The sequence below is a fragment of the Phaethon lepturus genome, unplaced genomic scaffold, assembly GCF_000687285.1.
Source record: "Phaethon lepturus isolate BGI_N335 unplaced genomic scaffold, ASM68728v1 scaffold23558, whole genome shotgun sequence".
Taxonomy (NCBI): Eukaryota; Metazoa; Chordata; class Aves; order Phaethontiformes; family Phaethontidae; genus Phaethon; species Phaethon lepturus.
The window spans coordinates 2,675-14,065 of NW_010555818.1; the positions used below are offsets into that span (position 1 = coordinate 2,675).

An 11,391-nucleotide genomic window follows, 5' to 3' on the forward strand; every position below is an offset into this window, starting at 1 on the left:
TGTTGAACTAATTAAGTCTCCTGTAGTCAAGGTGGCTTATGTGAGACATCTCTAACTGCAGCTGTTAGCTTGTGTACTATGGTCTGGATTTTTGTAAAGTGCTTTACAGACAAATGGATCACACTCCGAGCATAGCTGTCACCTAACACTGTCTGAAATCATGCTTTAAGGAGTGTTACAATGTTAGGTATAGGTAGAAGACCAGAAGTGGAGACCAGGATGCAAATTTTAAAGCTGTAAGTGCCTAGATTAAAAAGAACTACAAGCAAGTGAAAGGATGATCTTCAAGATCAGGAAGAGGAGGCAATGGGACGATGATGATTGGTGAATTAAACTACTAATAGAAGATGGGGCTGCCAGGCAGGTGTTCTGATGAAGAACCGAGAGAAGGGAGCCTCAGGGGAGTTTTCCCTGCTTCTACATTGTCAGTCATCTTGATGCTCTCAAAGATGTTACTGCCCTGTGAATGGCAGAAGAGCAGAATGTGTATACTTAAATCTCCCAATAAACCATGCAAGACATGAGTGCAAACCCATCTTCACCAGTAGTCTTAATGACTGATCTGAGGGCCATGAAACTGTAGCTGGATTTAGTAAGTGTGATAGTGCCCAAAGGGAGAAAGAAGAAATCTGTGCTCCGTAGTTTAAAACTGAATTCAAACCGATTTCTGACAGCTTTATAAAGCAGCATTTTTTTCCTCAAGGATTGCTCTTTTCACACTTTTATCTTAAGAGCAACTAGAAACACATTTTCTGATCCCAATTAACTTTCTGGCCAGTAACTGCTTTTTTACCAACCTTCTAGTGCATGTAGTGACTGTATCTGATGTCCTGGGATTATATGCTTAATGCAAGTCAGGGGAAGGAGTTACTTTCAAGTTAAAACACCTCACCTCTTACCAAAGGTGCTTGATTCAGTATTCAGGCAGAACTGAAGACAAGTTTGTAAAGGAGAGACCTTGATATCTTTAGGATGTATTAGTAACTGCAGGTATTTTCATTCCTTCTTCCAGTAAGTTCCTTGAACTTTCAAAGATTAATTAGGAGGCAGAAACTTCAGAAAAGTTTCCAATTATACCGATTAAACATTTTTTGTTACTGATATTTTGCCTAGTGATGAGAGGTTAGATTTGATTTAACAAATGTTGGCTCTGAGGTTTGTTGCTGTTGGGTACCAACTGAGGATCTGTGTCTAGAAAAAGGTAAACAACAAATAATGCTGTAAAGTGCCAGCATTTTTTTACTTGTCTTAAATGTAGAATGCCAAATGCTGCCTTAACAACAAAAGTATTTTACTTAGGGTTTTTTCCAGTTGTTTCATAGTTTCCCCTTGGAGTTCTGTAGTCATGTTTAAAGTTGGCTCATAAGCATAAACATGTGGCTAAAGAATTTGTCTGTTACCTTGTTTAGATGAGGCCACAGTGAAATGCAACACTACACAAATATAAGTCTGTAGAAAGTAGTATTCAGTACTTAGTGCTTTTGCTCTGTATTCTCTTCAACACAGCTGGTGAAAATGGCTGAAAATGGAGATGGTGAAAACATGTCTATTTTGGAAAGCAAAATCTGTCAGCAAATTGAGGTAAGTTCAGTTTATAGTTTGGGATCTGGACTGAGATGTAGTTTTGGAGAGATTCATTGGTAGGGACTTGGCTAATGGGAAGCTAATTTCATAAGGAGTTAGACTTGAATCTTCAGCTCTTTGAAAAAAAAGTCTGTCACAGGTCTATGTTAGGTATTTAATACTTGAAGTTTATTCATAATTGTAGTCGTAAGTTGGAAGTTATACTTGTCTAGAATTGCCTGTACAACCACCATTTAAAAAATACAGAAGGTTTAACTTGTTAGTGTTTTAGGTATTATAGCAAGTGAATGTATCATTAAACAATTTATTACTATGTTCACTGGGGTTATTCTACCTACGCAAATAGGAAGATGCATTTTAATTTTATATGGCTGATTTTTTGGGGGGAAAAATCCTTCTACTTTGGAATCTGTGCTGGTCAAAATATTAGCACATTGCATAACTTGCTATTATGATTTAGTGCTTTGTAACTTATTGTTATAAATTACAACTAACTTATATGCCTACTTTAGATTAATTACTTCTCACGCTAGAGGCTTGGAGGGTTACCCTACAATGAAAAAACTGAGCACATCATTTAAAATGACATCTAGAATAAAACTGTTTTCCTGAAGGACAAAAATACAGTTGTGTGTGAATCTCCATTAGCATACGGAGCTGTAGACGTTATTGGCGGCGGGGATGGGGGGCGGGGAAGACATGACGACCAACAAACAGAGATTGAGGAAAAATAGTTCACAATGTTAGACTTGTGGTAATGTGAGTTTGAGGTATACTAGAGGGAGAGATACTGTTGTAAAACCTGCACTGACTTCTTAATGCACAATGATATTGGTGGAAAAGGCTTCAACTTATCCTATGGCTTCAAGTATTTGATTCTAGTTAGATGACTGCTAGTAAGCAAAAGAATCTAACTTGTCTATCTCGTACTGAACTGAACAATGTGTCAACTACATGACACTCTGCTCTTCCCATGCTGGACATAATCAAAATGAGAACATAGTAAATTAAAAAAAAACCCAGATTTTTAATCTTACAGTATTTTGAATTAGAGTTAGAAACTCTTGTCTACGTGTATGATTTCTCTCTGTGGCAAATAGAATATTCTTGCTTACACATTCCTTAAATAAGGACTAAAACCTGAATCTGGTGATAAATTTCACTTTTGACTCTGCAAAGCTTGGTCAGGTTGATGAATAGCTATGTTAACAGAATAAGCTTCATGTCTTTCCTAAAGAAAACTGCAGTCTACCTTTGCCTCATTAGTCCCATTGCATGAAGCACTGGGGGTTTTTTAGAGCTTGTGCATTGCAGATAACTTTTCCAAAAGTATCATGTTAAAGCAGGAAGTAATAATTTCAGAATTTCTAACTGTTCAGATTAATGAATTTTGGTATGTCTCGATCCACTTGCAGTAAGTTGTCAGGTGAAAATGAGCTTCTAAGACTGAACATTCAAAGACAAATTTTTCTCCCCACCTCCTTCTCCCTTCTTTTTTGCAGTACTATTTTGGCAATCACAATCTACCACGAGACAAGTTCCTAAAGGAACAGATCAAACTAGATGATGGCTGGGTGCCTTTAGAAGTAATGATCAAATTCAACAGGTAAAACAAAGTACAACTAATCTGGATGGAAGGGCAACTTTCAGCTACTTATCTTCATTTGGGGACAAATGTCCCTGGTTTGCATGTACAACTCCTACTGCTGTTTTAACATTTGGCTTTCAGCTTTGCCTGTACGTTTGTAATAACCTTTCTGCTTACTCAATAGGTTAAGTCGCCTTTCAAAAGATTTTAGTGTTATTGTAGAAGCACTAAGAAAATCCAAGACTGGTTTAATGGAAATCAATGAAGACAAAACTAAAATCAGAAGATCTCCAAACAAACCCCTTCCTGAATTAAATGACCAGTACAAGGCTGCAATTAAAAATAGATCTGTATATGTTGTAAGTAAACTTATTCCTTTGCTCTGTGCTGTTCTGCATGACTTTGCCTGAAAAATCATCGAAGTATTGCTTGAATTAACTCATACTAGATAGGTTTTAATTTCTGACTGTCAGTTTGTTGCATATAACTGAAGCTTGTTGCTATCTTGCAGAAAGGCTTTCCACTAGATGCAACTCTTGATGATATCAAAGAATGGCTTGAGGATAAAGGTCCAGTTGAAAACATTCAAATGAGGAGAACATTGCAGAGAGCATTTAAGGTAGCTCTTGCAATGAACAGTTAGACCTGGGGCAGGGATCCCCCCTGGACAACATTCTGTTCAATTACTCTAACACTGAATATCTTTTACCATTTAATAGGGCTCAATATTTGCAGTTTTTGATAGTGTTGAATCTGCTAAGAAGTTCACAGAGATCCCAAACCAAAAGTACAAAGACACAGAGCTGATCGTACTTTTCAAGTAAGTCCAATAAACTGATGTATGAACTAATAATGGTCAAGGGTGGATTTAGACAAGAACCTGAGAAGTGTAAGTTTCTACGCTGTTGTACAGGTATTGATAGCTGTACCTTTTGGAGGCTAGCTTCCCAACTCCCAAAGCTAATCTCAATTGTTTCTTGGCCACTGCTATCTTATAAAATAATTATAATGGAATACTTTAAGTGGTATTAACTTGGCTTGTATTCTGTTGAAGGGAGGAGTATTGTACAAAGAAGAATGAGGAAAGGAGACAGAACAAAGTAGAAGCTAAAGCAAGAGCTAAACAGTAAGTCATTATCAACTGAAGTGCCTGGTTTTGCTCACCTGACCGCACTTGAACCAACTCTTAACTAATTTAACTTTTCTACAGGGAAAAAGAAGAAAAACAGAAACAAGCAGCAGATGCTGAAATGGTATGGGTTTCTTAAATCTCTATACCTGAAAACTATGCAATGCTTCAATCCACACATAACAAGCATGCTCCTGCAGCTACATTTTGTAAAGCTAATGTGGGATATTCAGAGTTTAAAATTCTATAATATAGAGCACTTTCTAGAAAATCTCTTCATCTTTTCCAACTAACCTACAGTAAGACTTTGTTTTGTCATGATATGTAATCTTATTTTCAAGAGACTGATTTTGTTTAAAGTATGATGTCCTCAATTTAAATTATTAGGCATGTTTACCTGTTCAGAAGTGATCCTAAATGCACCATTGAGATGATCATTCTTCTGTGGTATTTAAAGGATCCAGTAAGGATTTAATCAGTATTATATGAATTTTCAACCTGAGGTGCCAGCCTTCAGAAAACTGTTTTGTAGAATTTAAAGAATGTAACTCTTTTATGGGGAAGGAGTCTCAAGTTCCACATAAATGTAGTAAGCAAAGAAAATTTAAGAAAGGGAGGGGGGAAAAAAAGGGCAGGCAAGGTAATATACTATACAAGACTTGGACATCAGCATAAATAAGCTATGTAGCCAGAATGCCTGGGTTACTGATGCTGCTAAGAGGGGTGACTTCAATTGCTTATTTATCATTATCAAGTTTAGGATTGAGGGGGTAAAAAAGGAATATTCAAGCTTGACTCTTCAACAAAAATGTGTGTGGGGGGTTTCTTTATTTCATTTAGAAGTCTCTGGAAGAAAAGACAGGATGTCTCTTGAAGTTTTCTGGTGATCTAGATGATCAAACATGCAGAGAAGATCTCCATGATGTATTTTCTGATCACGGAGAAATCAAATGGATACACTTTGTCAGAGGTGCAAAGGAGGTCAGTAGAATCTTAGACAAGGAGTGAAGATCTCTCTATTAAAGTTTGAAACTGAATGATTAAATGCTTGTTCTCTTATATAATGAAGTAAGAAATTACTTATTTGACTTGTGGAATTGCAGCATATTTAGAGAATTAAATTACTTCCTTAAATTCTTTCAAAAGAACAGGTTCTAGCCTTCTCAGCTGATAAGTTCAAAACTGAGACGGAGAATGTTAGGACAGTCTGAGGGTTTTGCTTCAGTCTAGACATTATGCAAGAGTAATGAACTTGCTGAGGTACATAACAGGCTATGTTGTTCATCATTTTCATGTTTGTGTGCCCAAAGAAGGGCAACGAAGCTGGTGAGGGGTCTGGAGCACAAGTCTTATGAGGAGCGGCTGAGGGAACTGGAGTTGTTCAGTCTGGAGAAGAGGAGGCTGAGGGGAGACCTTATCGCTCTCTACAACTACCTGAAAGGGGGTTGTGGCGATGAGGGTGTTGGTCTCTTCTTCCAACTAACCAGGGACAGGACGAGAGGAAATGGCCCCAAGTTGCGCCAGGGGAGGTTTAGATTGGATATTAGGAAAAATTTCTTCACCGAGAGGGTGGTCAAGCATTGGAACAGGCTGCCCAGGGAGGTGGTAGAGTCACCATCTCTGGAAGTATTCAAAAAACGTGTGGATGTGGCGCTTCAGGACATGGTTTAGGGGACACGGTGGCGTTGGGTAATGGTTGGACTTGATGATCTTGAAGGTCCTTTCCAACCTTAGTGATTCTGTGGTTCTGTGATTTTAGCTGAATGTTTTTGCAGTAAGATTCAAATGCAAACACCACTCTTCTTTTTAAGGGAATTATCCTATTCAAGGATATTGCAAAAGAAGCTCTGGAAAAAGCCAAAGCAGCACATAACGGAAACTTACAGCTTCGGAACAAGGATGTTAAATGGGAAGTGCTAGAAGGAGCAGCAGAGAAAGAAGCTCTGAAAAAAATACTGGAAGATCAGCAAGAATTGCTGAAACAGAAAACAAAAGGTCCTTCTTTTATTGGTTTAAGCATTTATAATGTCCTAGAAGTGGCATTGTGTGAATAGTGAATAGCACTGTAAATAGTGAATTCGTACTAAGCACTGAATAAAGCATTCTTTTGAGCTTGATAGTTAAAAAACAAATGAAAGAAAGTTCCTGACATCTTCTATCCCCACAGGACGCAAAATTAAAGGAAAAGGAAGAGGGGGAAAGATATCTCAAAGTGCACACAAAGGAAAAGTACAGTTTCAAGGCAAGAAAATAAAGTTTGAGAATGAAGAAGAAGATGGCGAAGATGACACTAAAACAGGTGTGTCATTCTGTGCACTGGATGCAGCTTCTTTAGTATGTGGAGCTACTTTCTGGAGAAGTACTCATGTTTCTTACAAGTGTTTCAGATTTGGCCCTATGTTATAGTATTTCTGTCCTCTTGTCAGTATCAGTAAAGTAACTTTAAGGCTTTTGTCCTTGATTCCTTCCAGAACTGTCCAAAAAGCATATTAAAATAATTACTAGATAGCTGAGGCTGTACTGCAGGGCTTTTCAAAGCATTCTGCATTGAAAGATGGTGGTTGTCAGCAATGTTGCACAACTGTACAGACACAGTCTCTTGAGTGGTGAATATTTGTTTTTCATTGACGCTATGAGAACACTAATAGTTCTGCATAGCTTGGAGAAGATGAAGAGCTAAGCTTCTGTTCATTAGTTAGGGCACCTGCTTAAACAAAACGCAGTGAAACCTACTCTGTTAGATTGTATTCCTCCATCTTCTTACCTGCCTTCCTGCTGTAAAGTTCTACAGGGAAGAAACTCGTCAAAGTTGGTATTTTTAGAGATCTAAAACCTTTAAGTTACAGTAATAAGTAAACCCTCTAGCATAGCAGTGGCTGTGGATAAACTAGGACTCATCCTTGAACTTATATGGTAGGAAGAGTTTGCTTTTTAGAAGATTTCAGGTAATACTGAAATGCTTTCCTTTACCATAAATGACTACATATTTAATCTTGCAGAACCAGCAAGTCCCAAGAAGAGACCACTAGAAGAAACGGAAAAAGAAGAACCTGCACCAAAACAACTGAAAACAGAAAATGGAGATCAGTAATACTGAAATAATAAAAATCATTGTTTTTATTGTTCCATTTTCCATAAGTTTTAAAGACATGCCTCAGTTCAGGAGTTTCTTGGCAGAAAACCTAATGAAATCAACTTCAATGTCAACCTATAATGAGAGGAAAGCTTCATTTTGTTGGGTTACAGCTTTTTTTGTTTTGTTTAAGAAGCATGCTTACTCTTTAACATACCACCCTGGAAAACTCTTTTATATTTATAGCTGTGTTTATACTATCAGATCCTCTCAACTTCTCTGGCACCTCATTCAAATGTAAAAGGTTCTGGACTCTGTAATCTGGCAGTTATGTTAAATAGCAGCTTCCAATAAATTCAGGACTTAAAACTGCTTACTGCTGAAGCCTGGATGTTAATGTAGTATGAAGCTGTAACTGTGAAGTAGTAAACCTGAAGGACAGACTTCCATCATTTTAAGTTCAAGTCACCAAGACAATAGGTACAGCTGAATAAAACTTCTAGGCTTTGCTACTCAACATACCTAAACAACCTTCAAATCTTGCTCAGTCTATTCCAGGATTCTCTCTACTTCCCCTATATTAATGAGATAAATGTCTTCTAGGCTGGCATTCAGCACCCAGGAACTTGCCTGTGGGCTTAAGCTTCCATACTCTAGCATCCTGACTAGATCTTCTGTTGTGGGATAACACACACAGCTTCCTCCTGCCTCCTCTAAGATGGTTCTATGAGGGATTTGACTGGCTGTAGCTATTTGCAGTACAGAGCATAGAACACTGAAGTAATGCTACAGCTGTAAAATCCTAGTTACTTTGGCCTTCATTACTTAATTCAGCCTTAAGTTGCAGTTGCAGATAGAATCAAGCAAATAACTTAAAAGTTGTGTCAAGGAGGCTACCTGTAGTTTTTTCAGGTCTAGCTGCAATGCTGGCTTTAATCCTTGTGTGTAGCTTTGACTTTCATTACAATGATTATTTTCTCTGCTCAGCTACAAAATGTAGTAATGGCAATGGAACTTGATGCTATCATAGTGAACTTCTCTCCCAAGTGCTGTGAGCATTCTTCACCTGTACATCTGGCCATAAAACTTAAAATTTTCTTCACTAGAATTTATTTACCTGCTTAGTATAAGACCAAGCATTTTCTCAGTTAGGTCTTATACTTACTGATTTCTTCTTATGGAACTTGTATGATGCTGGTAGGTCATATCTAAGTTCTGTGAACAGTACAAAGAATACTTGTTACACTAAAATGATTATATTGGGTGATTGACTTATACCCTACATGCGTGTTCTTCTGTGGCCCACCTCTGTTGACCCCTCACTGGATAACTGTTTTGACCTCTCGACTAGATTATGACTGAACATTTAAGCCATCCACATCACACAGTGGATGGCTGAAATGCAGTTGTGTTTCAAACACTTGTGCCATTTCCATGTCTCAAACTGTATGACTGTATAAAGCATCCAGCTGGTGATATTTAAGAATCAAGAAGATACCTGAACATCTATCAGAAAAATACTTAGGTGACTACAAGGACAGGATGCTTTTTTGTGTGAGAACTGACCTGCACTTTGCTTTTGTTACTCAGCAACAATCTCCTTTTGAAGCAGGAAGGTAGGTAGCTTCTGCTCAAAGGCAAAATCTAGTCCAGGAGGAAATCCAATTCTAATTTTGCACAGAATATGTATTACTCGGAGCTTTATTAAGTACCTACTTGTATTTAAAAAAAAAAAGGCTGCTAAAAAAAAAAGGACCTGTGTCATTTTTCAGTGTTAAATCACACTTAAATTTACCTCAGGCTGTTAAGACTGGCTAGTAGTCTTATAGGTATTAACCTTCAACAAAATGTTCTTTTTTTTTAAACAAATTAGTCTTACCTGCTATGACTTCCATCTTAACTTCCCACTCATCTGCTTTCTTTTGAATGTGCTACAATATTAAATAGATAGAGGTAAATTTTTAAAAGTTCTTTTCTATGCTGTCTTATAAACATCTACACCCCTGTATTTACTTAAGTCTCCTGTCCTTTTGTTTTTCAAGCTGAAACATTAGATCACATACATACATCAAGATAAGTAAGATCACAATTATGTGACATGGTTAGTATTTACCTGAAAGAAGTTTCATACTCCATAAAGGTGTGAACAAATTAGTGAAGCTATAGACAATATCATTAAAAGCTAGCTATTTCATTGCCTGGTTAATGCTCACCCTACTAAAATGAAGGCCTTACCTGCCGTGTTGAAGTTTTGTGAAGGGAATATACAGCTGTTTTTGCCATTTGTAAAGCAGTTTTCAGAAAGATCATATCCATTCCTAAAAGAATGTTGAAGTTATTAGAATTGTTAAATACAAGCTCAAACTAGAGGATTTAAAGATCTGCTTCATGCTTCAATTTTTCTGAAGTAATAGCTATTTGAGAAATGGCACTGAATACATTAAGGTACATAAAGTATTTCTAAAACTTACTCAATTGCTTTTAGTAAAAGAACAATGATAGGGATATGAAATAGCTAGATATGAAATACTGATTATTTCAGACACAGTGACTGTTAGTTACAATGCTGAAGTTGTTAATTTGTACTTAGGAAACTGACTACAGATCAGCAGAACTCTAGGTAACTACAATAAGTAGTTGTAATAAAGAAGGGAGATGTTTCATTGAAAGTGCTTCCCTTGCTATTTCATTCCTAATAATTTCTAACTGACTTTCAGAATTGCCAACCTTTATTATGCTTGGTACCAAACGGAGGGTTCATAATAACTGTGTCAAAAGTCTCTGACATGCTGTCAGATAAAGAGCAGACATCACACTGAACCATGTTGACATTCCTGAGCTCGAAGTCGTCAATATTGCTATTAAATACTTCCAGTGCATCTGCATCTATGTCAAAGCCCACACACAATCTATTAAAAAAAAAAACAAAAAACAAACCATGTATTAATCTTGCAAAATAAGCCTATGTTCAAATTCAATAGTAAAGTTTTGAAAGGGATCTGTGTACACAACTTATTTTATCTAGGGAAATGTAACAAGCATATGCTATAAATTCCATGCTGATAAAAATGTCAGTAGCTCTGTTCCCCTTTCTCAAATACCCTTTTAAAGTTTGTGAAGGAAGTTTCATGTGTTCATTTAGTGCTGCAGGGGAAAGCAAACATTATGACTTCCAAATTCATGGCACCTGTCTGTCTCTTCAGCTATTTGAATGGTTATTGACTGTCTAAACATATTAAATAGCCTCATTATGCACCTGATTAGATACCTGAAATTAGTTTAGTTCAGCGTTGCTATGTTCTAATCTTCTTTTCTACTCTTCTATGCTAGAAAAAAACATAACCAGGACTTAGTATTAAATACTTACCCTGCTCCTAACATTGCACTTCCAATGCTGAGCATGCCACAACCACATCCTAAATCTGCAATTGTTTTGTTTTCAATATCATCAAAAGTATTGTGAATTGTATAAAGCATACATGCTGGGGGAAAAAAAAAACAACACAGGTCAATAATATCAGATATGCATCTAATTAATTAAGAAAAGCTACTTCTGCCTTTGGAATACTCTGAACTGCCACCAAGGTTTCTTGTCATGCAAAATTAAGCTGATGTTCTCACTGCCTGTTACTCTCTTTTTCGTTTATATGTGAAAACAAGTCAAAAACATTTTGATGAGTTAGAGAACTCTAGATCTTTGGTAAAGAGATTACATATAGAGCTGTTGAGTATTGTTTGTGAAAAAAGTATGCTTGCCTCTAAATTTGTTTCGGGAAAAACAATAGAAAGATGTAGAATATTGGAAAAATTGTAAGGTATGGATAAGTGTATATACACTTTTACTATTTTGGTGCATCATGAAATAAATATATTTCTGCTTTCTCATTTACAGATTAAGTTGTTTCTATCACAACATTTTATTTTAAATCAATTTACTTGATTTTTGGATTGTACATTAACAGTATACTTCTAATGAAAAGAAGTTAATATCATTAAAAATAATTAATTACATTCCTG

General features: G+C 36.6%; 2 protein-coding genes across 4 annotated transcripts in view; one reads left to right on the forward strand and one right to left on the reverse strand.

The window, feature by feature from the left end:
* The first annotated feature begins 1,488 nt into the window (after positions 1–1,488).
* SSB (Sjogren syndrome antigen B (autoantigen La)) lies at positions 1,489–7,747 on the forward strand. Of its 2 annotated transcripts, none has more exons than XM_010292295.1 (11): positions 1,489–1,581; positions 3,087–3,190; positions 3,357–3,531; positions 3,684–3,791; positions 3,892–3,992; positions 4,227–4,298; positions 4,383–4,425; positions 5,142–5,282; positions 6,113–6,296; positions 6,469–6,600; positions 7,301–7,747. In XM_010292295.1, exons 1-11 carry the CDS (start codon positions 1,516–1,518, stop codon positions 7,390–7,392), a joined length of 1,218 nt encoding a protein of 405 aa, XP_010290597.1. In that variant the 5' UTR covers positions 1,489–1,515; the 3' UTR covers positions 7,393–7,747. The 2 variants fall into 2 exon arrangements, with proteins under 2 accessions (XP_010290597.1, XP_010290598.1); XM_010292296.1 differs by having other exon boundaries at positions 7,307–7,392.
* Positions 7,399–11,391, reverse strand: part of METTL5 (methyltransferase like 5) — a 4,271-nt gene continuing 278 nt past the window's right edge. The window contains exons 2-7 of one of the 2 annotated variants that reach the window (XM_010292294.1): positions 10,742–10,856; positions 10,102–10,283; positions 9,610–9,692; positions 9,254–9,305; positions 8,540–8,589; positions 7,399–7,509 (exon numbers count right to left, since the gene is read on the reverse strand). In XM_010292294.1, coding sequence (XP_010290596.1) covers positions 7,456–7,509; positions 8,540–8,589; positions 9,254–9,305; positions 9,610–9,692; positions 10,102–10,283; positions 10,742–10,856 — 536 coding nt within the window. In that variant the 3' untranslated portion in view covers positions 7,399–7,455. Of the gene's footprint in view, positions 7,527–8,539; positions 8,590–9,253; positions 9,306–9,609; positions 9,693–10,101; positions 10,284–10,741; positions 10,857–11,391 lie in introns of both variants that reach the window. The other variant, XM_010292293.1, reaches the window with a different exon arrangement.

What these genes read in the sequence shown, in the direction of transcription:
- SSB (XM_010292295.1), top strand. Translation starts at nt 1,516, where the DNA reads ATGGCTGAAAATGGAGATGGTGAAAACATGTCTATTTTGGAAAGCAAA. An exon ending in GTAATGATCAAATTCAACAG is followed by an intron (nt 3,191 to 3,356) that starts GTAAAACAAAGT and finishes CTTACTCAATAG; the next exon opens with GTTAAGTCGCCTTTCAAAAG. An exon ending in AAGCAGCAGATGCTGAAATG is followed by an intron (nt 4,426 to 5,141) that starts GTATGGGTTTCT and finishes TATTTCATTTAG; the next exon opens with AAGTCTCTGGAAGAAAAGAC.